The 27869-nt window shown below is 34.3% G+C and overlaps 3 protein-coding genes across 10 annotated transcripts; 1 reads left to right on the forward strand and 2 right to left on the reverse strand.

Annotated features, from left to right (window-relative positions):
* The first annotated feature begins 340 nt into the window (after positions 1 to 340).
* On the forward strand, positions 341 to 3887 carry LOC108214690 (protein DETOXIFICATION 16). Its single transcript, XM_017386831.2, has 8 exons — positions 341 to 714; positions 1608 to 2152; positions 2272 to 2358; positions 2463 to 2519; positions 2700 to 2938; positions 3189 to 3307; positions 3412 to 3498; positions 3593 to 3887. The coding sequence occupies exons 1-8, from the start codon at positions 472 to 474 to the stop codon at positions 3644 to 3646; spliced, it is 1431 nt and encodes a 476-aa protein (XP_017242320.1). The 5' UTR covers positions 341 to 471; the 3' UTR covers positions 3647 to 3887.
* A 390-nt stretch (positions 3888 to 4277) lies between these two features.
* On the reverse strand, positions 4278 to 11647 carry LOC108214692 (cyclin-dependent kinase D-3). Of its 5 annotated transcripts, XR_001805745.2 has the most exons (9): positions 11535 to 11647; positions 11269 to 11448; positions 9995 to 10293; positions 9804 to 9912; positions 9243 to 9368; positions 8418 to 8653; positions 8038 to 8340; positions 4731 to 4859; positions 4278 to 4390 (listed from the first exon to the last, which is right to left on the reverse strand). XR_001805745.2 is itself a non-coding variant. In XM_017386832.2 (8 exons), the coding sequence occupies exons 2-8, from the start codon at positions 11377 to 11379 to the stop codon at positions 4796 to 4798; spliced, it is 1248 nt and encodes a 415-aa protein (XP_017242321.1). In that variant the 5' UTR covers positions 11380 to 11448; positions 11535 to 11647; the 3' UTR covers positions 4278 to 4795. The 5 variants fall into 5 exon arrangements, 4 of the variants coding, with proteins under 4 accessions (XP_017242321.1, XP_017242322.1, XP_017242323.1 ...); XM_017386832.2 differs by having other exon boundaries at positions 4278 to 4859; XM_017386833.2 differs by having other exon boundaries at positions 4278 to 4859; positions 11269 to 11389; positions 11535 to 11641.
* A 1572-nt stretch (positions 11648 to 13219) lies between these two features.
* LOC108215201 (uncharacterized) lies at positions 13220 to 27577 on the reverse strand. 4 transcript variants are annotated; one of them, XM_017387588.2, is made up of 20 exons: positions 27304 to 27444; positions 27149 to 27193; positions 26454 to 26519; positions 25978 to 26052; positions 25621 to 25686; positions 24798 to 24893; positions 23188 to 23299; positions 22099 to 22144; positions 21615 to 21686; positions 20046 to 20108; positions 19804 to 19958; positions 19668 to 19732; positions 18097 to 18247; positions 17783 to 17888; positions 17568 to 17703; positions 16956 to 17020; positions 16658 to 16822; positions 15947 to 16019; positions 15737 to 15813; positions 13220 to 13790 (listed from the first exon to the last, which is right to left on the reverse strand). In XM_017387588.2, exons 1-19 carry the CDS (start codon positions 27305 to 27307, stop codon positions 15755 to 15757), a joined length of 1620 nt encoding a protein of 539 aa, XP_017243077.1. In that variant the 5' UTR covers positions 27308 to 27444; the 3' UTR covers positions 13220 to 13790; positions 15737 to 15754. The 4 variants fall into 4 exon arrangements, with proteins under 4 accessions (XP_017243077.1, XP_017243078.1, XP_063945331.1 ...); XM_064089261.1 differs by having other exon boundaries at positions 13651 to 13790; positions 24798 to 24890; XM_017387589.2 differs by lacking the exon at positions 25978 to 26052 and having other exon boundaries at positions 27304 to 27577.
* Positions 27578 to 27869: the final 292 nt, after the last annotated feature.

The following is a 27869-nucleotide window of genomic DNA, read 5'->3' on the forward strand; positions in this document are numbered from 1 at the left end:
ATAAATGGTCCAGGACCTCTCTGGTTTTTATGCACTTTGTTTTGTCGTAATCATAATCTGTTTTTTCTGTACATACAAATTTGTCAAAATTAATTTCAAATCAAAAATCTACTGAAGATTAATGAGAATGCAAGGAAGACTCATTTCTCGCACTCTTTCTGAACTTTGACTCAATCTTTGAGGGCAAACTAAAAATTATGGTTTTATAATTCGAAGAAATGGAAAATTACATGTTATATTAATTAGATAAATTTTCTTACATTTTTGATTTATATAATATATGTAACTTTCAGTTAAACTGCAAGAAGATTGAAAAGGACTACTAACATTTTGAAGGTATAATTTATTGAAATGAGTAGAAAAGTTGACTATGCTCACTACTTGAGCTTCAGACTCTAACTCTATACATAGGAAAGCACACAATGATTGATTGTTTGTGTTAGAGAATCAGAAAATTTACAACTTGTGAAAATGGATAGACCCCTTATAGATATTAGTGATAATGATGACATAAATGGAGGGATTACAAGAAAAGATATTGTAGAGGAAGTGCAGAAGCAGTTATGGCTGGCTGGACCACTCATCTGTGTAAGCTTTCTGCAGTCATGTTTACAGTTGATATCAGTTATGTTTGTTGGTCATCTTGGAGAGTTGGCTCTTTCTGGTGCTTCTATGGCCACCTCCTTTGCAACTGTCACTGGTTTCAGCTTATTGGTAAGTTGGGACTTTCTCTGAATGTTTCCTACTATTATATGTCAAAGATTTTATATCTGTTCTTTAGTGACATATTTCTAGAAAATGAGATTTGAATTTGGTTTCTTTTGCCTTTAGTTAAGGCCAAACAAGCTCAGATTGTGTGTGTGTTTGTGTGTGTTTTTGAGAGAGAAGGAGAAGAGAGAGGGGGAGGGGGAGAGAGAGAGAGAGAGAGAGAGGGGGGGAGAGGGAGAGGGAGAGGGAGTTGATTGGAAAAAATTATGAGGTGTGTATTAAAAGGCCATACATAGAGTGATGATCTGTAAAATTTGTTGGGGGATATAATGTGACTGCTTGGCAACAGAGAAGCCCAGCTTCTTTTACTGAAAAATAGGCTTCTGTTGTATAACTTATATATCCAAACACTTTGACAACTTAAAAATCGTAACCTACTTCTTACTTAAAATTCACTTTCTTACTTCATAACTTCTTTTAAGTTTAGTCAAACGGCCCTACAAAGTGTGCCATGTCAAGTGAGTCATATTAATATCTTTTTACCTTTGGATAGGTCACACTTCTGCATGATCATGTTCTATGATTGAATGTGCTACTTTTATAGGGTTTTGATTTTATTGTTGCTAATAGATGAGGATTTCGAAACATCTGTTACTTAAATACTTAAATGACAGAGTTTTGTAATTTTACTTGCATAAAAATCTCATCTGTTACCTGTGAAGAAATGAGAATCTTCTGTTCTGCTATTTTCACAATGAGCCTGCATTGCAATGATATTAATTTACTTATTTGGAAGCCATTGCCTATGACGCTACAAAAAACTTCTCCAATGATTACTTTTATCATGAAAGTTCTGTTACTATGATCCTAGTCATCTGACTACTTCCTGTTCTGAGTAGATGGGAATGTCATGTGCACTGGACACATTTTGCGGCCAGTCATATGGAGCAAAACAGTATGATAAGGTCGGGATACATATGCAAAGAGCCATGTTCATTCTTTCGCTTGTGAGCATCCCCCTCGCGGTCATTTGGGCAAATACTGGCATCATTCTGAAAGCTTTAGGTCAAGATCCAGCAATATCAGAAGAAGCCGGACTATATGCTCAGTACATGATCCCTAGCCTTTTTGCATACGGCCTTCTGCAATGTCACGTTAGATTCTTACAAACTCAAAACATAGTCTTCCCAATGATGGTAAGCTCTGGAATTACAACTCTGCTACATGTTTTCGTTTGTTGGATTCTGGTTTTCAAGTCTGGCCTAGGTAGTAGAGGAGCTGCTTTGGCCAATTCCATCTCTTATTGGATAAATGTGGTGCTTTTGGCAATTTATGTGAAGTTCTCTTCTTCGTGTGCAAGAACTTGGACCGGGTTCTCAAAGGAATCCCTTCAGAACATCCCTAGTTTCATTAGACTAGCGGTTCCTTCAGCTGTGATGGTCTGGTAAAATACTGAACCTATATCAACAACATATCACAAGCTTATTATCATGTGGAATTAAGCATGTAACTCTCTTTAATTACTAATGAAAGACTGTATTCTGTTGTTTTCTTGTTCAACAGCTTGGAAATGTGGTCATTTGAAATGATAGTATTACTCTCTGGTCTTCTTCCTAATCCACAGCTAGAGACTTCTGTACTCTCAATATGGTCAAATCTTGCATGCTTTAACTTTCTGCCATTTTTCTATACTTTTTTAAGACCAAATATAACCTTGAACTAAGATTATCTCTTGATAATATTTTCAAGTGCAGTCTCAATACTACTACAAACTTTTGGATGATACCGTTCGGGCTCAGTGGCTCCGTGAGGTCTGTATGATGACTAAAACTAGTGAAATTCCTCTTACTAAATAGTGGCTAAACAACAATTTAGGGACAATGTTGCTTCTCTTATACTACTTTCTGTGTCAATTTTGAGTAGAATTTGTGCTACTTCCATTCCATACTTGCATATATCTAATCTAATTTAGTTCCGACTCCTTTTGGCAGTACAAGGGTTGCAAATGAATTGGGTGCAGGTCATCCACAAGCTGCACGTTTGGCGGTTTATGTGGTCTTTGCCATGGCTCTTACGGAGGGCATCCTTCTAGGAATGGTTATCCTGCTAATTCGTAATATCTGGGGATATGCCTACAGCAATGAAGTAGAAGTGGTCCAATATGTAGCCATCATGATGCCTATTCTTGCAATATCAAACTTCTTTGATGGCCTTATGACTGTGCTTTCAGGTTCTGTCTAAACTTCATAACTGCCATAAATTTCAGACCAACATATCAGGAAACAAACCTTACTCAATATAAGACACTAGCAAGATGAGCACCATCTTATGATCTTCGTGAGGTCATTCTAATCATGGGCGGATCTAGGAAGGGACGAGGGGACTTATGCCTCCGCTTTTTGTTTTTATAGCTCTGTAAATTGTAGGGAGTACCCTACAACTGTCCATTCCACTAAAATGTTGTCCTGTGGTTTTCCTAGGTGTTGTTAGAGGATGTGGCCGGCAAAAAATTGGAGCATATATAAATCTTGGATCATATTACATAGTGGGCATCCCCTGTGCTGTTTTGTTTGCCTTTGTTCTGCATATTGGAGGAAAGGTATTTGTTCCAATAAAACTTTTCTGTGATGGTTTTGCTTCTCATCTCATTCTCATTGATAAATTTGTAATTTTGACTAAGACCGCTGATTTTGTTTCTTGAAGGGCCTCTGGGTGGGAATCATCTGTGGACTCATTCTTCAAGGGTTCTTCTTTTTTGTTTTGGTTGCGCGAATCAACTGGAACGAAGAAGTACAGCCTCTTGTGTCGAATCTTCTTATAAACTGACCTTATTCAGCTCCTAGCCTTATACACTATCTAACTTGCAGTTCTGTATATTGTTTAGGCAATGAAGGCCAAAGATAGAGTATGTGATACGACTGTTGGTATAATCTCATGAAGTATTCCAGATGACCAAGTGGCATGCGAAGAAAGAAAATACGAGGGTGTCGTTGCAGAAAAACAAGCTTCTTAGCATATATTAGACGAATAAGGGTGATTATATATGTTTTCTAGCTTCAATATGTTAAAGTTTTTCGAAAAGGGATAGAGGGGCTCGTAATGTGACGAGAGAATTGCTACTCTGTATGATTAACAGATTGCTACTTTGTTGAAACTGGGAATAAGACTGGTCTCTCGAATACTGCTGTGCCAAATTTACACTATTGGCACTTTTATCACTCGAAACACTTGACTATAAATTCCAAGTGGAGAAATCTTTCAACACAAAAACCAGTATTTTCATACAATCTCTTTTGCAATCACTTGTCTATGTTGTGGCACCCTTCTATATTTCGTGGCACAAAATTCCAAATGGCCGATCACCGGTAGAGTTCTGTGTCTATTTTGATTCAGCTCATATATACACTACAAAAGAAACACAGGCAGCTTTTCGACATCACAGATCAGACATGAAAAATTGAGAAATTGAGGCCTTCAAGTTTCAACTTAAAGAAAGGCATGATAATCAGCCAACTGCCTCTTTTCCGCAGAAATAACCACAATAAACAGCACAACTGGTGGGGAAAATCTTTAAGTAACAATCTTCTTATAAAATCCAATAACCCCAATATCAATAGTAAACATTTGAGCCATGTCTTGTACAACTCATATAATTTGAAACAGCCTCTGCTACAATTCTTTCCTGTAGTTACAAATGAAATAAGATATCAAAATTTTATTATCAAAATCATGATGAAACTCTTTTTCTAGGACTAAATGAGCACACAAATTCTTAAAAGCTTTGACAGGCTCGTTGAAAACAGATAACCGCCAGAAACCCTATCAGGGGCCTATTTCATCTTCTTTACAATATAGTTTAGCTAGTAACTTTAAAGCCTGAGACGAACTGCTCACATCTATGAAGGACTCCAAACAAAGCTATTGCACATGATTAGTTGGAAGATATAAGTACTGTTTTCTTGCTGTCAATTGCTGGTAATAAATAATTCCACATCTTCGTAAGCTTCAGATGTTTCCCATACCTCAGTGAGAGAAGCAGACGACAGCTACGAATAATGTCAAATGCTACATATTAAATGTATACAAGTTATTGCTCTTCAGGTCCTTGAAATTCAAGATCCAGTTTGCGCTTTAAATGTGTTCTATCAGCACTGTGAGAAGGAAACCATCACAAAAAATAAGTACAATAAAAATATAGGAAAGTGGACACAAAAAGTATTTACAAAAATGAACATACATCTACAAACTCTTATCCATGTTAAAACCAATAGCTTTTATCATAGACTTGGAGCCAAAAAATTTTTTTCTTCAAATCAACTATTAATTATATAATCAAATTTGGGCAAGTTTCTTACAACTCAATATACTCACCATCTATTCTTTTTTTACTTTCCTTGAGTTATCTTTCAATTCCCAAAATATACTATAAGCACAGCTTTTTCTAGCAAGAAAAGAAAACAATTGCTATTTTCGTTTCCCCTTGTGATAAAAATATAGTGCTTCATGTCGGGTAAGAAATTAAGAGGGTAAAGAGGGGAATAAGTAAGTGGAAATCACAAACAAGAAATGTTTTAATGGCAAAAAATTAATTTAGCAAAGTAAAGGCAAGGATTCGAACATTAATTTCTAAATCTCTATTTAAGTTACAAGATGAAGTGTTTGGTTTCCCTATGAAAGATACGACTCAGATCCCGTACCCAATACCCATGTCATGTCCGGAAGACACGGGTATAAGGCCAAAATTAACAAGTCCGGGTAACAGAATCTTATGGTTACATCAAAACCGATCCATGCAAATATCATCGCCACTTCTAATTATAATCACCACCCCGGATAAGGGAAGAATTGTTGTGGCCGATTTTGATAATTAAACATAAGCACACACCCACTGTCTTTGACAAGGTTCGAACCATCGACATCCCGTAAAGGGAGCGAGGGAGATACCATTGAGTCAAGAGGGAGATTTGTTGTTGTCGATCTTTGCATTAAACTACCCAACCTTACTAGGAAATAACCATTTATAGTTACGGAAATAAACAAAAATAGGTGATTTTCTTTATGCAAATTAGTGATTTTTGCAATATAAATTGATGATTTTTGCACTGTAAATTGATGATTTTTGCATTACAATTTAATGATTTTGCAGTAGCAGGATGTGATTTTAAATATAAATGAAGGTTTGGGTAATGATAAGGGTGTTCATAAAGGAAAAAGTTTAATGGTGGTGTTGTAGTAAATGAAAGGGAGGGAGATGAGATGGTAGTCAATGGAAGGGGGTTGACGCCTGATTATCAATAAATAATTGATTGATGCAAATTTCGGTTGTTTTTACCAAATTACCCTTAGTGTTAAATTCAAAATTAGTTTCTAGTAGAGCATCACCCTAGTTAGATATATACACATACACATATATATAGTCGCAATCCCTACTTTTTCTTTAAGATTCTGATCTTAAATATGTACTCCCTCCGTCCCTCTCATTTCTTTACAGTTACTATTTTGGGATGTCCCTCTCATTTCTTTACGTTACCATAAATAGTAAGTTTTTTCATCATTACACCCACTATCTTCACCCACTATCTCATATTTAACAATAAAAACTACTATTACACCCACTACTTTCCTCCACTATCTCAAATCTATTATTAAATATTGATGGGTCCCACCACTTTACTCACTTTTCACCTAACTTTACTCATTTTTCATACATTGTCTTGGTCTCCGTGTCCCCCTCCAATGTAAACAATTGAGGGGGACGGAGGGAGTAGTACATATGGTATTTTTTTTTTTAACTGTTCTATTCCCCCCCCCCCCCACTTTCTCTATCGAATCTACACCCCTACTTTCTGATATTAAATATATAGTAAATATGCTATATTTCATATACTACCGTAAAGTGCTAGGCTCTGTCCTCTTCACTTGTTAATGTTATCGATTGATCAGTTTAATACTTTAGTTGATATTTATACTATGTTTGAGAATATTTATTATGTTTGAAACTATTGCAAGTACTATTCTATTGTTAAACATCAAAAGTAGAACAAATATTTTCAGAAGTATACAAGTGTAAATATGTATAATTATATAGGCTGTGGCTCAATTAAAAATCAAATCACATGAGTAACCTGACAACTAATCATCTGCTGTTTGATTAATACAAAGCGATGTGGTCACAACTCACAATTTGTATACCCATACCTGAAAAGAGGAGAGATCCCACATTTCCGTCTGTTTCTGCTTGGTTATATTTCTTAGTTTTCTCCATCCATTTTTTTTCTACTTCTATTTTATTATATTTTACAATAAAAATATACTGTAGTATTGTTTAAGAATAATTTTGTGAAAACTGTCTAGATTTTACGGAACATATTTTTTTGTGTACTTTTTATACATCATTTTATGCGTGCTAAGTTCTTTGTTACAGTGTGTGCGTGTGTATATATATATATTTTAAAAACTCAAATTTTTACTGTAGAATATATTATACAGTACAATAAAAGTTTTACAGAACACTAGGATAATCTTTACTAAAATACAGTATACCGTTTTATTTTAATAGTAATAACAAATTAACACTGCTTAGGCCGTTAATTTAATCATACATTAGATAAAAATATTACAGAACGTGAATATTTGAAGTAGGAAATAACTGCTATTTGTGGTTTAGGACACTGGAAGCTAAGATCAACATGTGCGTAAGTTATAAATAATCTAAGGGCTGGGATGAAAAGTTACTAGCTTACTGATAAAAACGGTCCGGCAAAAAGAAAAAAACAGTTCATTACTGAGACTTGCCCTTCATTTTTGGCAAAAAAATAACTTCACGTGTTATTCTACAAAATTAGATCTTGCGCATTTCACAACACTGGTACCCCTTAACTATTTGAATCTTTATAGCATAAACTACTACATCATCTCACTTTTTCAGTTTTTTCAAATAGGACTCATTTATCAGTATCAAACAACAAAAAAAACCCTCAAAATTACATTAATTATTTGATGGCGAAAAGGACTGCATTTTTTTGGAAATACAAGAGGATTGCATACTAGAGAGATATTATGGGCGATGGCACCATTTTGATATGGTTTCCATATCAGAGGAATCACAGTACAAAGAATAATCTCTTGTTTCCAGTTTGGAATGTGCTAAAGATTATATCTTTAAGCCGAAGATTGGTAATAACCAAAATTAAACTAGGCAAAGCAAATATGTACACACTATCACAATACAACAGTAGAAGTTAATAACCAGAATTGGACTAGGCAAAGCAAAAATGTACACACTATCACGATACAACAGTAGACATAACTATTTAATATTGTCCTTACCTGTTAATTGTTGGTCTGACAGGGGGTTTCATTCCAAAGATTGAAAAATCCAGTGACATGGGAGCATGTTCACTCCTTTCACCACCAGCAAGCCTTTCATTTCCGTGATCATCAATCCTATGCACATGGTTTGCACTTCCTTCAGGTCCATCACGATTAGGCATAACTCTTCTAGACTTTCTGGGAGGAGACAACACAGTAGGACCATCCTGGATATTAAAATCTGATGCCTTGGACTCTTTCTTTGGAGGGGGTCTCGGGAGAGAAACTGGTTCAGTGGGCAGAGGTCCAGATGTAAAGTACCTAAAGTAATATACATTCATATATATTAGACTTGGTAATGATAAACTATACACCAACCAAGTAATAGATAGGTATACCTGTGTTCAAGTGCCTCCTGGGCTGAAATTCTAGATTTGGGATCATACATGAACATCTTTGACAGGAGATCTAAAGTATCATCACTAGCCATTGGAAACAACGTACGGAGTGGCTGTCCAGGAACATACTGGTACTCAACATAATCAGGAAGGTAGATCATATCAGGCCACTGTGTGGGTTTTGGAGTTCCAAAAGCTGCAAAGATCTTCCCCAGTTGATCAATGTCACTGTTGCCCTAGAAATAATTAAAATCAACCAATTATTTGTTGACAAACATATACATGAGCTTTAAGCTTATAATCAAGCAAAGAGAGGTCACTGACAATTATAACTAATGCAGTAACATAACATACATCCAGTGTAACTACAGCATGGAGTTGTGAAATTAAGTAACAAACAGTAGATTCCATTAACAGGTAAAGACTCCAACCAGAAGAGCACACAGAGACACAACTCATGATAAATACAATCTGCTTTGATTACTTAATACACAGCAGAAAATGCTATTTAAACCATTAACAAGAAATTATGAAAGATGTGGCTCAAGATCTCCTATATCCTGAAAAAGAAACACTATCTGTCATGTACAGTTAATCTGATTAAATCAGGTAAGATATCTAACATCTACCTCAAAAATGGTATATATCACATTTGTCAGCAGAGAACATTCAGTTTACCACAAAACCAACTGCCAGAAGGGTACTATTTGGTAAGAAAGACAAGGAATAGTTCCAGTTGCAGATAATGAGATTCAATAACAGCGAATAATGTAATATTTAATCAATTCATGATTCAGTCAAACAAAGCATGTTGCTAAAGCTCACCTGCAAGAATGGTCTGCGTAGCAAGAGCTCAGCAAATATACAAGCTGCAGCCCACACATCCACCCCAGGACCGTATTGTTTTGCACCAAACAATAGCTCAGGAGCTCTATACCATCTTGCAAATACCTGAAAAACAGAGCATGCTTGATCATATTCGAAAAATATGTTCCATGTGACACCTGCCATCTGGCAAGTACAATAATAGAATCACAGGATGAAAAACTACAGACAAAACAGTAGTATACACATGAAAATTTCCCAACGTGATAAAATTCTTATACTGCATAAAGCAAACTTAGTTTAGACAATACAAAATATATTCAAAAATATTGAGTAGCCTGGATGATAAGTTATAATCATATATAGTAGGCCCGTAAAGCTTCATATAATGAGTTATAATCTATAGATAGAAAGCCAATCACCCCAAGCCACATATTTATTACATTCAAAAAAGCAGTAATGCGTCAACCAACAAAACTAAAGAAACCATACAAATTGTAGGTTTATAACTCATTGGATGCCATGCGAGTGTGCAATAAGCCTAAGCAAATCATTACATACCTGATGGGTGAATCTTCGATCTGGACTCCCAAATATACGTGCTAGACCAAAATCTGCTAGTTTAAGTTGTCCAGTAGGCCCTATTAACAGGTTGTTTGGTTTCATATCCCTGTCAAGAAGATGTTAAAACAATCAGAGTTTTACTAAAAACTGTTGGCCAACAACAAAATTTAAATCTGTGTATTATTCACCTATGCAAGACCCATTTCTTATGGCAGAAAGCAAGTCCTTTTAAAGTCATCTGAAGGAAGGACTTGATATCAGCAGGTGAAAGGACAATATTTCTATCGCGAATGACTGCCTCTAGATCTGTCTCCATGAACTCAAAAACGAGATGCAGATTCTCTTTATGAGGGAAGGCATCAATCAACTCTATGATATTCGGATCCTTAAGCTCCTTCAACAATTTAATTTCCCGAAGGGCAGTAAAATTCACACCTTCCTTCTGCTTACCAATGCGAATTTTCTTAATTGCAACTGTTTGTCCTGTCTAAAATTTCAATATGAGTTAATATATCAATAATTAGAAACCCAAAATCCATGCAATGATTTATAGAAACTCAGCAAACTGCATTAATATTTTTCCTCACATCCAACAATGTTCCATAATTTCAATTCACAAGCTCAACACAAAGGTATCAGACATGCCTTTGTAACCCTCAAAAAGTATAATCTTATCTGTGTTAAATTCCTACAATACATATATATATATAGACACACACACACACATATATGGGGGGGATTCAGATGCATAGACCTTCTCCTTCCATTTCTCAGCAAATGTCGCATCTTGAGATAATAACTTTTTACCAGTGTTCATCTAAGGGTGTATGTGCTGCTTGTGGGAACATATGCAAAAGAACTCAGGTAAAAGTCTACTGCAAATTCCACATATTCAAGCATTCTATTAGCCATTAAAGCTAAAGAATAAACATTTAACATCTCAAAAGGGACACCTTAGCCAAGCTGAGACTTCTTTTAGTAGAGCATAAGCTCAATAATGCAATATTCTTAAGGACGTAAAAGCAACAGAAAAAATTTCTATACCTAAAACCCTTCATAAAAAAGAATTCTATACCAAAATGCTTATTCAAAGAAATTATAAGTCGGCTACACTTGCTTTTGCTAAGTATAAACATTCAAATTCATCACTAAACTCAAACAAATATAGAACACCATCATCAAGCAAATCCTAAATTATGCATCCTCTCTGCCTACTGAATCCTCCTCTATCTATATCACTACAGAACCAGGAATTCAAGATTCCACACCGAAGAAACAAACACATCGAAAACTCAATTCCTCCCCTAGTAGCATAACAATTCTTCCGTAAACAAAATCCCCACAATTAACACACAAAATCAACACCCGAGAAAACAAGCAAAAGCATTCGAAATCGACAATTCTCGAAAAATTAAAGAAACAATCACCAAATTCACAGCCACAAGAGCATTAGAGAGGGTACCTTAGTATCAATGGCTTTGAAAACAACACCATAAGTCCCTTCCCCGAGAACCTCGCGCTTCAGATACCGATCCGCCACTTTCTTGGTCAGCAATTCTTCAACTTCACCCATACTTGAGCTGCTGCTGATATCAATCGATAAAATCAGTTCTTACAGTTTCGATCTCAAAACCTATAAACCCTAATTACATGAAAAGGGGAATTACACACATATATATACTTACGCCTAATTATTGGAAAATGAAAATCCGAAAAATAATAACTTACGATAATTGAAAATAAATTGGTAATTGTAGCGCTGCCGCACTACTACTCAACTCACTACTGTGTGGCTTGTTGAATGTATTTCTGCCGCTTATAAAACGTTTCTGTCGAAAAATAGAACCGTTTGGCTTACAAGCCTTACATATATAAAAACTAAAAATATTATTTTTTCCGAAAATAATTATTTATTTAAAATATATAGTAAATAATTCTCGCATACTTGCATTTATAGAAAAATATAAGCACGTCCCTCCCACGAGGCCACGAAGTAAAAATGAGTGTACCCAAATAGTTTTGCCTAAATATATAAAAATAATATTTTGTAATTGAATTTTAGTTATGTTAATGTATTTGAATAAACATAAATATAAATCTTAATTATAAATTCTGACAAAAAAGTTAATTGTAAAGAAACCAGAGGTGTTGGTTTATAAATTATTTCTAAGTCTCCTTGATTGAAATTATTAGATGTTAATATTGAAAGATAGTATTGTTTAGATTATCCTAAAATTGTCTTAAAAAATTGTTTTTTAGGTGCTTTGGACAGTGGAATTTTGAAAAATCATACTGCGTGTGGTGGCCGCACTGCCGCTCCAGTGACTTTGTAAGAGTAAGAGTATGGTATATTATTATATTATTTCACGTGTAAAACACTTCACAGAGCACCCACTCAGTTTTTACTACTAATTGTTTCCGATTTTTAATAGTTTTTCGTTGTATAGTAACCGTAAAAGTGAATTTTATAAGATCATTTTATCGTACCTAAACTCATATCGATGCATAATGAAAGGAGAAAAACTACAGAGCCTTTTGTTAAGAGTTATTATTTATTAGAAATTAGAAATATGGTTGGTGATTTCTTAATTGAAATAACAATATGAATATTTCTAACTCAATAATTCAAATATCTATTACTATTAGTAGGTTTATCATAAAATCTTTTAATATATATCTCTCTGGTTTGTTAATTATCAAAGAATCAATTTAGATTTTCATAATAATTTGTTATAAATATTTAACATAACCGTAATAAAATAGAATTTGTTATTCTTCTGTTTCGAGTGCTGGAGTTGATTGTTACCTATAGGTTGCTAGGTATCGAAGTATGTATTCGGAAAAAACGACCGAATATAACATCAGTGGAGGAGCATGGGAAGACGATCATACCGGACCTGAAAATCTTCCCATAAACAACTTTACAAGGACCTTTATTTGTGATATACGTTTTTTTTTAAAAACAAAATTTTCAGATATTTTGATCCATATTAAAATTTCGATCCGGATCCGGTAAAAATTGGTATTTGTCTCGGTCTGGTTTTGGACCAAACCGACCAAATGTAGCCTTAATCTTGTCTGTTATTAAAAAGATTAAAATATTAATATACAACTCGCTTGATGAATAAAATATATATTATATATAGGATAAAAAAAAATCGGAATAGCAAGATATCTCAATCCAAACTTATAACCAAACTAAGCATGGATAACGGGCGAGGACTATCATGGTAGACCTGGACCCATACACAATTTGCTACAGGGTTATTGCACAAGAAAATGAGATGTCTGCATGTAACAAGACTACAAGAGTGTAATCAACCAAAGACTGTAATATTCCTGTAAACACAAAAATCTTTATGTATTGAGATATTTGCATTTAACAAGATTTATATTTTCCAAAGATTGTAATCAACCAGTAACCATAAAAATCTTATGTATTGATGTCTAGTCTGCCAAGGTGTATAACTTATAGAGTAACTTATAAGTAAGACTAATAATTTTCAAAAAAAAAAAAAAAAGAAGCAATTTCACCACCTACTTCACAACTATACATGATATAATAATTCAGACTCAAGGTAAAGTTATCGCAAATACATGCCCAAAAGAACAGAAAACTGCAGATTATGTTTTCTGCCACTCAATTTTTATGCAGAAAACAAACATTGTACGAAGCAACTACAACAAATTCCTGAAAGAATCCAGCAATCTAATTTTCAAGCCTACACTAGTCTGAAGACAAAAAACAGGCTCAAACACTAATCCTGCCCAATAAGAACCAATATCAAATCTTTTTTGAGGTAGTATCAACACAGGTAGTCATCGCCAGTATTTAGCTAACCCGAGGTTGAATACAACATCATGGTGACATGCTTTTTATATAATAACAGAAGATACAAACTCAATTTGAAGTGATCTCAACTCATTTTTGCAGTTACTTTACGCTAGATGTAACAATAATTTTTTTCTTTCATCCCAGTTTTCCTGAAAGAAACAAATGACCAGAATGAGGTAGTGTATGCCAGAGAGATAAAGAGAACTAATAAGATGCCAGAGAGATAAATAGAACTAATAAGAATTATTTGCAATTTGCGTCCCTTTGGTGAAGCCAAAAGCATTTCCTTACTCGTAGGATAACTGCACATTGCATCCCATAACATTTACTGTACATTGCATCCCATAGTACGCACTACATAATGCACCCTTTCGACCATATTTCATTTATTTTACCCATTATCATCTATTTCAGTGAGGGTAATATAGGTATAGATTATAATTACAAGAGAAAAATGCTTTTAAGTGCGTACTTAGGGAAGTTATCTAAGTACGTAGAACAAATTAATGGTAATTTTGTAATTATTTGATCAAATCTACTATATAACACTATTGTCCCCCTACATTTACATTAAAAAGCCTTCGTACTCTCCTGACTTAGGTGAGTTACTATTCATCTTCTTCTCCACCTAACAGATTCTAACCTAAAATATTATTAAAGATTAAAGGGTAAATTCTTTTGTTATATCCAAAATCTCGATATTCATACACGCCACGCTAGGCCAATGTAAGAAACACAACCCACACTCTATCATCTCCTCTCTTTACTCCAAAGCAAGAACTCACCACCACCATGGCATCTCCACCATCTTCCTTAAACTCTTCAACCAAATCCCCGGCCACGAAGTCGTTTCATCGACTTCCCTCATTACCCATTTCTCCAACACTCCTCCTTTTCATCACTTCATTTGAGGGGACTGATGTACTGAGATGTTTGGGTGAGATGAGGAAGTGGCATTCGGGTTCTTGTAGGCATAGCTTGTATATACATAAAATGTATACAAGAAGCTTGTACATATAGAGAGATGGGGAAGAAGACCACATTCAATAAGCTATATGATATTCTTAATTTACCCCTAGACATCAACGGTAATGTTTGATGGAAGGGTTCAAATAGTGACGCCAAAACAAGTTATGGGATGCACGATGCAATCATCAAAAGTTCAAGTAATAAAGTGCAGTTAGTTTAAAACCAGAGGGATGCATTTTTGCATATAACTCAACTAATAATGGCCATTCAAACTAAGCAAAAATATCTCAAAACTAAAACAATGCTTCATTAAAACCTATATAGGAGATTGTATATAAAAATGAAAGAAAACATGGCAATGTAAAGTTCTGAGGCATCATGTTTCCATGTAATCAAATTTTAAACAGGAGATTAAGTGATTTGAAAATCCCCAAAGTATTGTTTGAATACAAAGCTGCAAGTCAAAAGATAAAGTTAACGGTTACAAATGAGAGCGAGTCATATCGATAAACACTGGTGACAAAAAATAACTGTGTATTTTTTTGCAGTACATCTGCATGAAATGAGAATGTTTGATGCAGCATAACCATTCTCACAGGAAACTATCCAGCAACTATATCATACATACAGATACAATGAAATTGAATGACACTACTGAATTCATATATTATTTATACATAGAAAATGCATCAGAAATGACTATTTCTAAATAAATTTGAGCTTTATCATCAAGTTATACTGCCTTGTTATAATATTATGGCATCTCACATGGCTGCCCACAATCAACAATCACAATAGTGATTAGGGAAAAAAAATAACAATTTTGATTGCAGTAGTAAGTTGCATATAAAGGAAAATGAACATTCCACTTGCAAATGAGGTGACCCACTATTCATAATTTGATAATGGAAAATTTAGCAAAGAGAATACTCATCAGAGGAAACACTATTTGATGTTATGTATCTTGCCAATATAGATAACGCAAAGGATATAGTATTCCCCTCCATCAAGAAGGGAATAGAATTATGCCATAGATATTAGATACCAAACCAACTGATTAAATAATAATTGAGGAAAAGAAAATCACCACCAGACACAGATAAACAGAAAGACTCATCCACTTTACCTCATTCACCAAAATTAGTTATGCGCTAGTACTTGATGTAGGAAGCTCATGTACTCTCCCGACTGCAACAGTTTTTCCTATAAAATTGATAATCATGGTTATAATAATTTACTATTATTTTAACTTGCTGTTATTACTGAGCGTTAGGTGGTTTCATGGAATGAGCTTGCAAATACTTAAATAAGTAAATATAGCAGATAAAAATGTCACCTTCAGTGCGGAGAGTGAAGCGTCCTAACTGTGGAAAATCTGTGTATTTCTCAATACATATCAAATTGTTCACCTGGTAAACATTTCCAGGTGAGTGTATGTCACCAAAAGAAAACAATCATCAATAAAGTATGTGCAGAATTTCTTAATCAGTATGATATTCAATTCAAAAAAGTGAATCCATGGAAAAAATTTGAGGATGTGTACAATTTGTTAGGATGGCAGCAGATTTGAGGTGAATCAATGAAAGCAAGAAAGATATAAAATAAGGGCCCATGAGCATTAAAAATAATGATTACAAAATAGTATGTGTTTTTTGCAAAACACAAAATAATATAGCAAATTCTCCTAAACCTAAGATTCCCCTTATGTGATGGTCTAGTCAGAACTCAATTTTAAGACTTCTTTTATAATTTGGATTCTTGAGCTGGAAAAATAAATTACTGAGCATATGTAGTAGCCCTACGACTGTGTTTGAAGAGCACAATATTCAACAGATGTATATATAAATAGATTCCTCTTAAAATAAGGATATTTTCGAGACAGGTAGTGGTACTGTGAAGATACCATTTTCAGGTTCATGACTTCATAAAAATATAATTAAAAAACAATAACAGCATACACTTGAAAGTTGACTCATATAGTTAAGCTCAGAAGGATTATTTCAAAGCGCTTGAAAATTCTAAATCATTTTAGAAACAATGTAGTAACCTGGATGCGGCACAGAACAACAGCGCCATTCTTTACAAATAGTACTTTTTTTTTCATAGGCTTCCCTGTCTTCATGTCAATCTGTTTCATCAGCTCAACAATTTCACATTCTTCTACGACAGAGTGAATATGCAATACTGCCTTGTAACCAGCAGTGTAAATTGCCTAAAATAACAATGTCACTGAATAAGTCATATGATACAGGCATAACAAAGTTCATTTCAAGTTACTTGCATAAATTGTGGTACCAAGAAGATAATTGCGAGATAAAATCAATTTAACCAGAAGTCAGTCGTACATTATCCAGAACCTCTAGGAATTGCAACTGGGCAACAAACGAAGTAACTGCAGATATTGGTCTAGCTGCAAAAGGAAAAAAATAAAAAATAATACAGATCCTGTAACATAAATTGCAATAAACTTATATAAACTATTTTCACAGAGTCAAGAATAAACAAATAGCATCAAAAAACAGTGTAATTATTGATATATTAGGTAAAGCTCAGAAACTACTGACAAAGAACATGTCTGCTTCAGGCAATTAACAACACACATAAGAGTGGCAAAAAGCCGACGAGAAAACGGATAAATTAAGAAATAATACAAACAGGCTGATAAAAAAATATAATTATAATAATCATAGGTAACATAAAGAGGTCCTAAGCAAATTTTAAGAGTGGTAAAAAAAATGTTCTGTATCTATTAGAACAGATAACTATTAGTAATATCCTGCCAAAGTTCCATATATAGACTAATAATTCATCATTTCTGATGTCTTGACACTGCAACTTATCTTTAATACTTCCGTCATGGCCTTTAACTGACAATTAAAATGTACAGCAGAGACTGATGAAACTACACTTAAATGTTAGTGAAAGTGAGCAGATCAAAAAGAAGGATATGAACGCACCAACACTACAAAGGACGAAACCCAACAATATATCCTCTTCCTCAATCCCAGATAATCTGACCCGCAAATTCTCACTAGGTCCAGCATGCCTGACTTTATCGTCATCACAATATATAGCAAGAACTTTCACAGGAGCCTGTACATTAATAACTAAAACTAAATCTCAAAGACAATATAACTGACGCTCAGTCAACACAAGGGGGGTAGAGGTACACCTTGTTTGGCATAATCATTAAAACATCACCCTCCCTCACACTACCAGATTCTGATTTACCCATAACAACAGTACCCATGTCTTTAAATCTGTCCATAATAGGCAACCTACAAGGAAATCAAAATTATTATTATAGATAGTCAACTTATCAATAAGAATATCACTTTAACAAATTTAAAACACTTCATACAGCTTATAATTAACAATACAATAAACTGAAAAATGAATAACCATGGCCCTGAAATGGGAACCACGTCTAAAACATCATGAAGACTAGGATCACCTTGAGTTAAGAGCATGTAGGTTCTTGCATACCTAAATGGGGCATTTGGGTCACGAGGTGGAATATCTATGGCATCAAGGGCTTCGAAAAGGCATGCACCATTCCACCATGAACAAACATCTTTGCTCACTCTTGTCTGCAAATTTGAACCTTGAAGCCCAGAAATTGGTAGAAATTGGACATCTGCAACCCAAAAAAAGGAAATACCATGTAAGTAATCATATACTGAGAGGCAAACCAAATGTAATACAATGCACGGGAACAAGGACTATATATGCTTTTTTAAATCTAATACAAAATACATTAACATCTGCAAGTCAGACAAGAAACATAGCAGAACAAGTTTATGTTTCTCGATGACATAACACAATATTTACAGGACTACGCATAAAAGCCTAAAATAATATGTATTACCTATTGTTTATTCTCTACATCTTCAAAGCATTATATTCTAGGCGTTCCTAAAGGTGTTTTAAATTTTTTCTGAAAAAACTTTCCAGACAAATGTATTCTTTGTCTTGGTAGGTATGCAGGTGAGAATGGAATGGATAGCATGAAAGAAATCCAGGTGTGAGTAATATATATGAGCACTGGAATGAAAATTGGATGGAGAACAGACTGTGTTACTTCGACTCGCCTACTCTGGCGACTGTACCCAACACGGGACACGACCCGGAATACGGGGCGGATACGTCCATGAAAATCTCGACACCTCTTTTCCGTCGCCGGAAAAGTTGAAGGTCGTCGGAGCATCTAAATCATAGCTTGCCATAGACAAGTCATGTATTGCGGAGAAATGAGATGACGTTAAAGAATCCAAAAGAAGAAGAACAAGAAGACGGGAAGAGATGAAAAGGAAAAGCCGATGAAGAAGACGATATGGAATATTACATGTGTATTGATGAATCCACAAAATGTCACAACATATTTGGACTTGATTCAGTCCAGGTTCATTTTAAATATAAAGAGTGTAACCCAGCTGGCATCAACTCACAACTCACAGTTACCTTTTAAATTCATGTACTATTAAAACGTGTGTTATTTTTATTTTTGAAAGCATTCAAATGTATTATTAGCCGGGTTAAAATCATTTTCTAAATAAATTATTTATTTTAATTATCTTAAAAAATCAGTTATATTAATAATATTTTCTCAAAATAACATTTAATATTTAATATAATAACAATGAATAAAAATATTTTTTATTTATTCTTAACATATAAAAATATATTATTTATTTAAATTTTGCCGTGTCCCCGTACTCGTGTCCGAAATTTGGACGGTGTCCTCGTGTCCTAAATTTTCGAAATTAACGAATCCGACACTCGGATATGTGTCGTGTCGGACACTCCGAACCCGAGTCTGAGTGACTTAAAGAACAGATTAGTTCAAACTTGTGGGGCAAAAAGAGCAAAGAAATGGCTATTACACATTTACTATAACAAAGTTGCTTGTCTCAATCTCACCCTGTTTGATTGAACCAAAGATATGCAAACAAAAAACAGCAAAATATAGAAGGAATCACACAGATCGTATGTACGATGTCTCAGTAAAGGAATTGGCAACCGACAAGGAGTGCATGCAAATATTTATGTTTTGTTACCTTTCTTCACATTATATCCTGAGGTCTTTATGAACGGTACCATTTTTGACTCGATTTCATTGTACCTGGAAAATAAATCATAAGTAAGAAAATGGGGTACAATATTTGCATGACAATGCAGAATCTTGTCAAGCACCTTTCTATAGACCAGTTCACTGTAGGATCATCCATCTTATTCACGACAACAAGGAGCTTAGTGACACCCAGAGTCTTTGCGAGCTGGACATGTTCTCTAGTCTGCCCACCTTTCTCAAAACCTGTTTCAAATTCTCCTTTTCGGGCAGAGATCACCTGAATAAAGCAGATAATCATGACATTATATGCGCATATAATTATCACTGTAGTTTTAGAACGAAGTTCATTGCACCAGTAACCTACCAGCACACCTATATCAGCTTGAGATGCCCCGCTGATCATATTCGGTACGTAACTTTTATGGCCCTGATAATCAATATTATTACAGCCATTCAGCACATCAATATGTTTGGATATTGATCAAGACAATTTAGTAAATACATGTCTGGAAGAAAACCATACTCACAAACTGATAATCTTGTCAGATACTACGAATATCTACAAAAACTCTTCACCTTTCCTACTAGTTCTCTCTGCCAATTGGGAACCATTACTGTTTTAAGAAATTCACCTTTTATACTCAATTATTCATTTCATCTTTTTACTAGGCTAAAAAAACAAGAAAAAACTTATAACCATATTTTGTATCTCCTTGTATGCAAATAGATGATGAGATTGAACTTGGGGAAATGAATCTGAGAAATCCAGATTCAAATCGAATTTATTCATACAGAAACAGATATGACTACGTATTCATATAAGAAACAAAGAACCCTAATTTATAAGTTATTAATTTGATCATATTGAGTAGTTACTCAAATTCATATGTTTTACTCGAATTCATTAGTTACGAATAAACTTATATAATATTTTATATTAAATAATATTCTAGAAAATAAGTAAATTTCAGTTTTAATAAGCAATTTGTTTAGTATTCTGAGTTTTTTAAACGTACTCGAAGCAAATTCAGAATAGAATTTATCAAAACGACTGATGCAGGACTCATTTGAGTCAAACCAAACCATATACAGATATCAATATGCGAACTCAAGTCAGACAAAATATGAGCCAATTGAAAGAACCTTAATTCAAGTCCAGACCGAATATGAACTAATATTTAAAAACTCATGCCTAATCTGATCATATTGCTCTTGCACATATTTGACTTCATTTTACTCCTATCCGGAGTTCCTCATTCTTTATTAGAGGCAATGTAGTTTTTTGCTTTTGAAGAAATTCTTCATATCAGTTAATTTTCCAGCATGTAATTGTAAAGTCAGAGTTTAGATTTATAAGAATGTAACATACGCAAATGACAACAAAGGGTTGGGAAAGCAGCCTCAAGTTGGGGTTCCCCCATAACCTAACAACATCTGGCATCTATATACCTACCAACATTAATCCTAGCCTCAGCACATTCTATTTTGTAATGGTGCACTATCGACATTCTTCGCAATCTCTAGGTAGCTCATGTCATGGTAGTCCAAATCAAACCACCCGCTCACATGAACCTAGAAGCATTCTTAGTCCAGCTATTACGTTGTTGCTAGCAAAGTGTACCAGGTATGATTATGCTAATTTGCACTAAAATTCTTTGCTATATCTCCTCTAAAACTGAAGTCACAAATTAAATATTATGCTTGTCCTGTTAGCTTTTCTTTTGAGGACCGCCAATTTTCCTTTACACGAGTTGGTGAATCTTATGCTCTTAATGTCTTTGGATTTCTTCATATGTATGTATAAATGAAGAACGCTAAGAAAAGACTGACTTAGCTCTTGACAAGAATTGTATCACTACAGGCTGCTGCACTTGCTCCAATGATATTTAGAGACATTTTTTGATAGAAATGAAGTGTCAGGAAAGAAAATTACTGGTGCATCAAGAATGGTAAATCTTGTTGTTTCTGTTTCGAAGTGTGCTCTTCCAACTTCAACCGTAATTCCCTGCAAGAAAATTCAAGCATATACGTATAAAAGTTCACACAGCAAAAGATGCAAGTATTGGCAAACAAATTAAATGTGTGCACAAACAGTAAACATGATGTTAAAACATATATTAACCATCCTGATTCACCTACATAAACTTTCTGAAGATTAAAAGAATGAAATTCATAGAGAAGAGAATATATCCACCTAACAATATACAAAAGTAAGAACTATGGCAGTATGAAGAAAGTATCATAGTCCTCATTTGAACAAATAACTCACTGCCAATAAATCTCATGCAAAAGTTAAGATATTCTATACTGGAATATATGTACATCCTCACGGACCAGCTGTTGCCTTTACTCTTAGCGACCATCAGTTTTTTCTATAAGAAAATGATGATGAACCTTAATCAACACAAAACGCTTACCTTATTTCTTTCTTCTTCATTAGTGTCCATAATGTATGCCATATACCTAAAATATAATCAGCTTACAAGATTAAAAATTTAGGAACATGAAACATGTCAGAATAAGCCAAGAAAACCAACAACAACAGAAGAATGACGGATGCCAATAGACTTTAGTGATACGGCTAAAGTTACTACTGCATACAAAATAACTACAAGAGCCAGAGTAATTGACTAGGCACGATTAACTTGTTAACATGTTAGATATTAATTGTCGCACAAGTAGTCAAACATTGATCAATTAATTGATCTATGTAGTTTATAAAAAGATATGTTTAAGGAAATATGATTAGGAAGTTCATCCCTGAAAGGAAATACTTCAAATAAAGGAGCACTATATTAGCAATGTCATGCTCCCTTTTGTTCATCCTTCACAGATTTGCCACGTGAGAGTAGGGGGAAAAAGTTGCATGATATCTATGCAAGTAGTTTCCATTGAAATTCAACGAGTATCCCAGTTAATTATGTGACTGTTGGATAGGAATTGATATCTTCAAACTGTTAGCAACGCATATTTAACTAAATAAAGTCTGAGCAGACAAAAGTAAGATTCAAAGGCCAAAGACTGGGTAGAATCAATACAACATAAGAGATGGGTGTTTTAAGACAACTTTAGGGTTATTAATATATTTGAATGGTATGAATTGAATGAGAAAAAAATTAAAGCAATCAGGCTAAAATTTTAGAGTGAAGCAATTGGGTACTTATCAACTTAATTATGGTGCTTATAGTTCCATTCAGCCTAAAAGATCTAGTAACCTAACAATCATAATGTATAAAACATTAAGCACAAACTCAACCTGATTTGTTACAGAATATAATAATGGTGCTCAAGTTTTTTCTCTCCTTTATGATCTTCTTAAAAAAAACATTAAGCACAAACTCAACCTGATCAATTCAAATAAATAAATAAACAAATGATCTTAGAACTAGAAATTTTACATCGTGTACAGGTCTCGACATGTCTATTGGAACAAAAAGTTCTATTTTTCACACACGCAGACAGAGAGCGGGGGGGGGGGGGGGGGGGGGGGGGGGGGGGGGTCTCACCAACTTTCTCTGCTATTATCCCTTGCTTCCTTCTCGTACTTCTGGATTGTGCGTTCATCAACCTGCCCACTAAGGAATAGTATTTGACCACCAATTGTAGACTTTCCAGCATCTGGCATGATTGACAGTAAAGCATGAGAACAGCATTATGCATCAGCCCAGCTACACATAAAGTTATTGTGCCAAACATACACAAGCTTGTGACTTGGGGATCTAGAGTTTTCAGTTGAAACAGATATTTTGAAATAAGAGAGAAATAAATTTAAGAAGTTAGAAATGGAGAGAATGCCGCAAATAATAAGATAAGGATCACAAGAACTGGGAGGGAGATAGATAGAAATCCAAGAGCTTCTTCTTTACTTGGTTAATATGCATCATTAACCTAATTAACTGATGTGGGCAGATAGCTCCATTTACAAGTTGAATATTATATATGGGTTGATCATAGTTCCCATGGCACCTCTATAGTGATAGCCATATCCACCATTTGGGGTTGCAGCCTCCCACGCCTTAGGGGATGTAACCAAGGCGCACCAGACTTGCAACACATCAAAATACTTGCTGAATAATCTAATTGATTCCAAAGCATCTAAAGATTGTATGCAAAAAGTTCATCAACTATTTATCCTCTATATACCAGAACGGTCAAAGCCTGACCCTTTAAAAGAGAAAGGACGAGAAAACATTGCTGAGAAACTGAGGTGTTGTTTGGCGTTGTTCTCTATTTTCCGTTTTAAGAAAATATTTTGATGTTATCTATTCTCTAGTTACTTATTTTCTGAAAATTGTTTTCAAAAACAAGACCAAACACCACATTTGTTTTCTGACAACTGATTTTATGTTTTTTAGAACAGAAACGTTTTTTAGTTAGGAAGCCAAACAGCCACAAAAGTTCTATTAAACAGTTTCATATCTATAACTACAGAAGGTAAGTACGAAATCCACAGGAGTGCCACAAACATTATCACTTTAACATACACTGACAATACTTGCAAGGAAAGAATTATCAGTTGCTAGACTGGTATGATCTAAAGAGACAACAACAGTAAATGATTCTCCTGAATAATACTTAAATGTGTAAAACATTATCAATTGCCAGTGTATTCTAATCTCTAAGGACACATATATGGAAACCTTTAACAGTTTCAGACAACACGAAAAAAACTACAAAGAAACTAGGGAGGAAACGCCAAAGAGCTAAACACCCCCACCGTATATCCAGCATGAGAAACATGAAACATCACCATCACACAATTATATAAAACTTTACAAAAACAATAGGGCTTTTTTCAAAAATACCCAAGTTGCAGAAATTATTTTCAAAAAAATGGTGCCACCTCATTTTCAATCTCGTTTGCAACGCCAGTAACCTGAAAATCAACTGTAATTCAACTGTGTTGCAACCTCAGTTGCAACTTCGAACGCATTGTTGAAAATAAGTTTGAAAACATAAGTATTTTTGCAAATTCCCCAAAACAATATTATACATAATTTAATTGTATGTGTCCAGAAAGCATGAAATTTACATAGAAAAGTTATTTCCAGTCTCCACATATCTACTGATACAGTTCAATGGCGTCAAACAAAAATGGTGAAGAAGATTAACTTACCAACATGACCAATAAACACGACGTTAAAGTGCCTCTTCTTAGCATCTTCATTCTCATTTTCGGTTTTCTCAGGACCAGGCAGTTCTTGCTGTACCGCTGGAGACCAAGAGCAGAGGCAAGAATAATAACTTAATCACAGGTACATATTTTCAGCTTTAGTATTTACAGGAAGGCCAAAAGAAGTCAATTAAACTAAACATCCTACGTAATACACCGGAAAACACAATATTGTAAATTGTAATACAAGAATTAAGTGTCATATGCAATAACTAGGTTTCCTAAATATTGAAAATGATAAATAGAAAAAAAAATCAGTTTCTGGCCCAAATAAATAGTAGCCAACACCAACAAAAAGGAGGGTCAGCACTCCAAGAGACTGGACTTAGAGTATATAGAATGTGTATGTTCTAGTAAGACAACAAATATCAAAAGGAAAAAAGAAAGGACGTACGTAACATAAATAAATACAAATTTATTTCATGCAATAGAATCTCGAACAATAAATTATGACATATGCGCAATTTTAGCACCCGTCTCAGTTCAATACCATAGCGCTTCAAGAGACTGGACTTAGAGTATATAGAATGTGTATGTTCTAGTAAGACAACAATTGTCAAAAGAAAAGAAGAAAGAACGTCACGTAACATGAAAAAATACAAATTTATGTCATGCAATAGAATCTAGAACAATAAGTCATGACATATGCGCAATTTTAGCGCCCGTCTCAGTTCAATACCAAAATAGCCAGTTACATCAACAATTAAAGAAGAAAAGAGCAACACTTAAGAATTTTTTTTAAATCATAAACAAGTAAATAACAAACCTTCACGAGAATTTTTTGGCTCCACATGCAAGTGTGAGTTTTCTTCCACCTCAGTAACGTCTATGCCTAACAAACAAAATTCAAATCAACACATAATACTCTTTGAGTCTTTACCACAATTTATAATATTAACTCCGAAGTCCAGATTACAAGGAATCTTCAGCATAAATCTGGTTTTTATGTTCATCATAAGTTTATTAGGCCACTGCACAATATTACTGGTGATACAATTTACCATATTTGTAGTACGATAATAACACTTGTATATTCATCATAAGACATCTCCAACAATTTGTATATTCATCAGAAAGTGACCAGAACATTCTTTAACACCACTGATGTACTAATGTCACCTACCTTCATCTATCCTATTAGGTTTTTCAACTTCATCAGCCATCAACTCTTCTCCATTAGCCATCAGCTTCCTATTCCCTACTCGATTACAGCCAAAGATAATAACAATTCCATAAAGAGTGTAAACTAACCATTCCAGAAACGTAATAATAATAACAACAAATTGTAATTTAATATCGTAACCAATTACTAGTTTTATAAGTACTTAATTAGCAAAAGATATTTATACAAAAACAAAAAATTAAATCATTTTGCATGCTCTCAGGCCACTCCCCATGAAATCAGGATGCTGAAGACATAAAATTACGAAAACACCTTTTATGACAAGAGATCTAACAAATAAACAAAAGAGTACAAACCAATCAAAACGCGCAACTAAGATACTGAAACATCGCAAATATCTTTTGTCATAAAATGATAGAGATTTACAGATCGACTTAAATCTACAATCTCACTGGTTATCTACTAACGTCTCTTACCTTCATCCTTGCGATCAGATATCTCAACTTCAGCAGATGCTGCATCTTCTCCATTAGCCTCATTCTCTGCTAAGATGAAGCCAGTAGTTATATCATATACACAAATAGTTTAATGCAACCATGGTCCAGTATAACTAATTTGTGGTTTTATTAATACCGATGTACAGAAATATAATAACAAAAAAAAAAAACTGAAAACCACATTACGCCAATCGTTCCCCAGCACAAAATCATTTTGCTCACATTTTATCGATTTACACATTGAAAATATATACACGAATCACATATTACCACAAGTGCTACAAGCACGAGGATATGCATAATTCATTGGTCTAATCTCTTATATCCTCATAATATAGTGTATTCAAGTCGCCATCGCTCCTTTTTAGTATAAAATAACATTTCGTAACAAGAAATCATTTCATAAATTTTTGGCTGCATCCGGCGATGCCAATACATCAACAATCACAAAAATGTAAACACGATCTATTACCACACAATACCACCATCTTCTACATTCAGACATAGAACAAGATTCTCTATCGAAAACATAAGCATAGCGCAACAAATATGGATTCTCCGGTTCTCATCCAAAAATTGCATATGCAATGCAAATATGCAACACTTGATTCTCAGTCATCCAACACAAAATCAACACACAACAACTACAAATACAATACAAAAACAATACATACCAGCTGAATCAAGTTGCAAATCGCGAATGTCATCCTCAATAGTATCTAGTAAATTAAGCAAAAATTAAACAAATTAGCAAAATTGAAGCAGGCATATATAAAATTAGAGAGTTAAATATAGTTGAACAAGTGATACAAAACATGTATATGCATACCCATGGGTAAGGAGTCTAGGGTTTATTGCGAGATTCTCTGAAAATGTATTAGATAGAGATGTTTTGCGAGTATTTCTGGAACGCACTTTGTGGTGGTGTGTGCGATGCTATATATATGTTCGGTAAATGAGGCTTGTTGCCAGGATGTGTGTTTTGGGCCTGTCTCTGGCTTTTCTCGTGGGCCTTTGCATTTCTTTGCCGGAAATATAGAGCGCCCTTCCTTAACAACTTTTTTTTTTCTTTTTTGACAGGACCGAAGATCTGCAACCAGCTTAAAAAACAAGACGAGAGAAGTTATTACTTGATAAAAAGACTAAGAGCATGTTTGTCCGGGTTTAAAGCCCGAGCTTTTAAGTTATCTCTGATTTTAAGCTGAAAAATGTCAGTTTGTGTAATAAACTAAAAATCAGTTTAAAGTCAGAAATAAGCCCGAAGCTGACTTTAAACCAGAAGTTAGTTTGAGGTACTTTTTTCTGTGACTAATTTTTTTGAACTTTTTTACTCCTAAGTCATAAATTACTCATAAATCATTTTTATTTTTATTATTATATTTTTAATAACTCATA

This window comes from Daucus carota, chromosome 3, assembly GCF_001625215.2.
Source record: "Daucus carota subsp. sativus chromosome 3, DH1 v3.0, whole genome shotgun sequence".
Lineage (NCBI taxonomy): Eukaryota > Viridiplantae > Streptophyta > Magnoliopsida > Apiales > Apiaceae > Daucus > Daucus carota.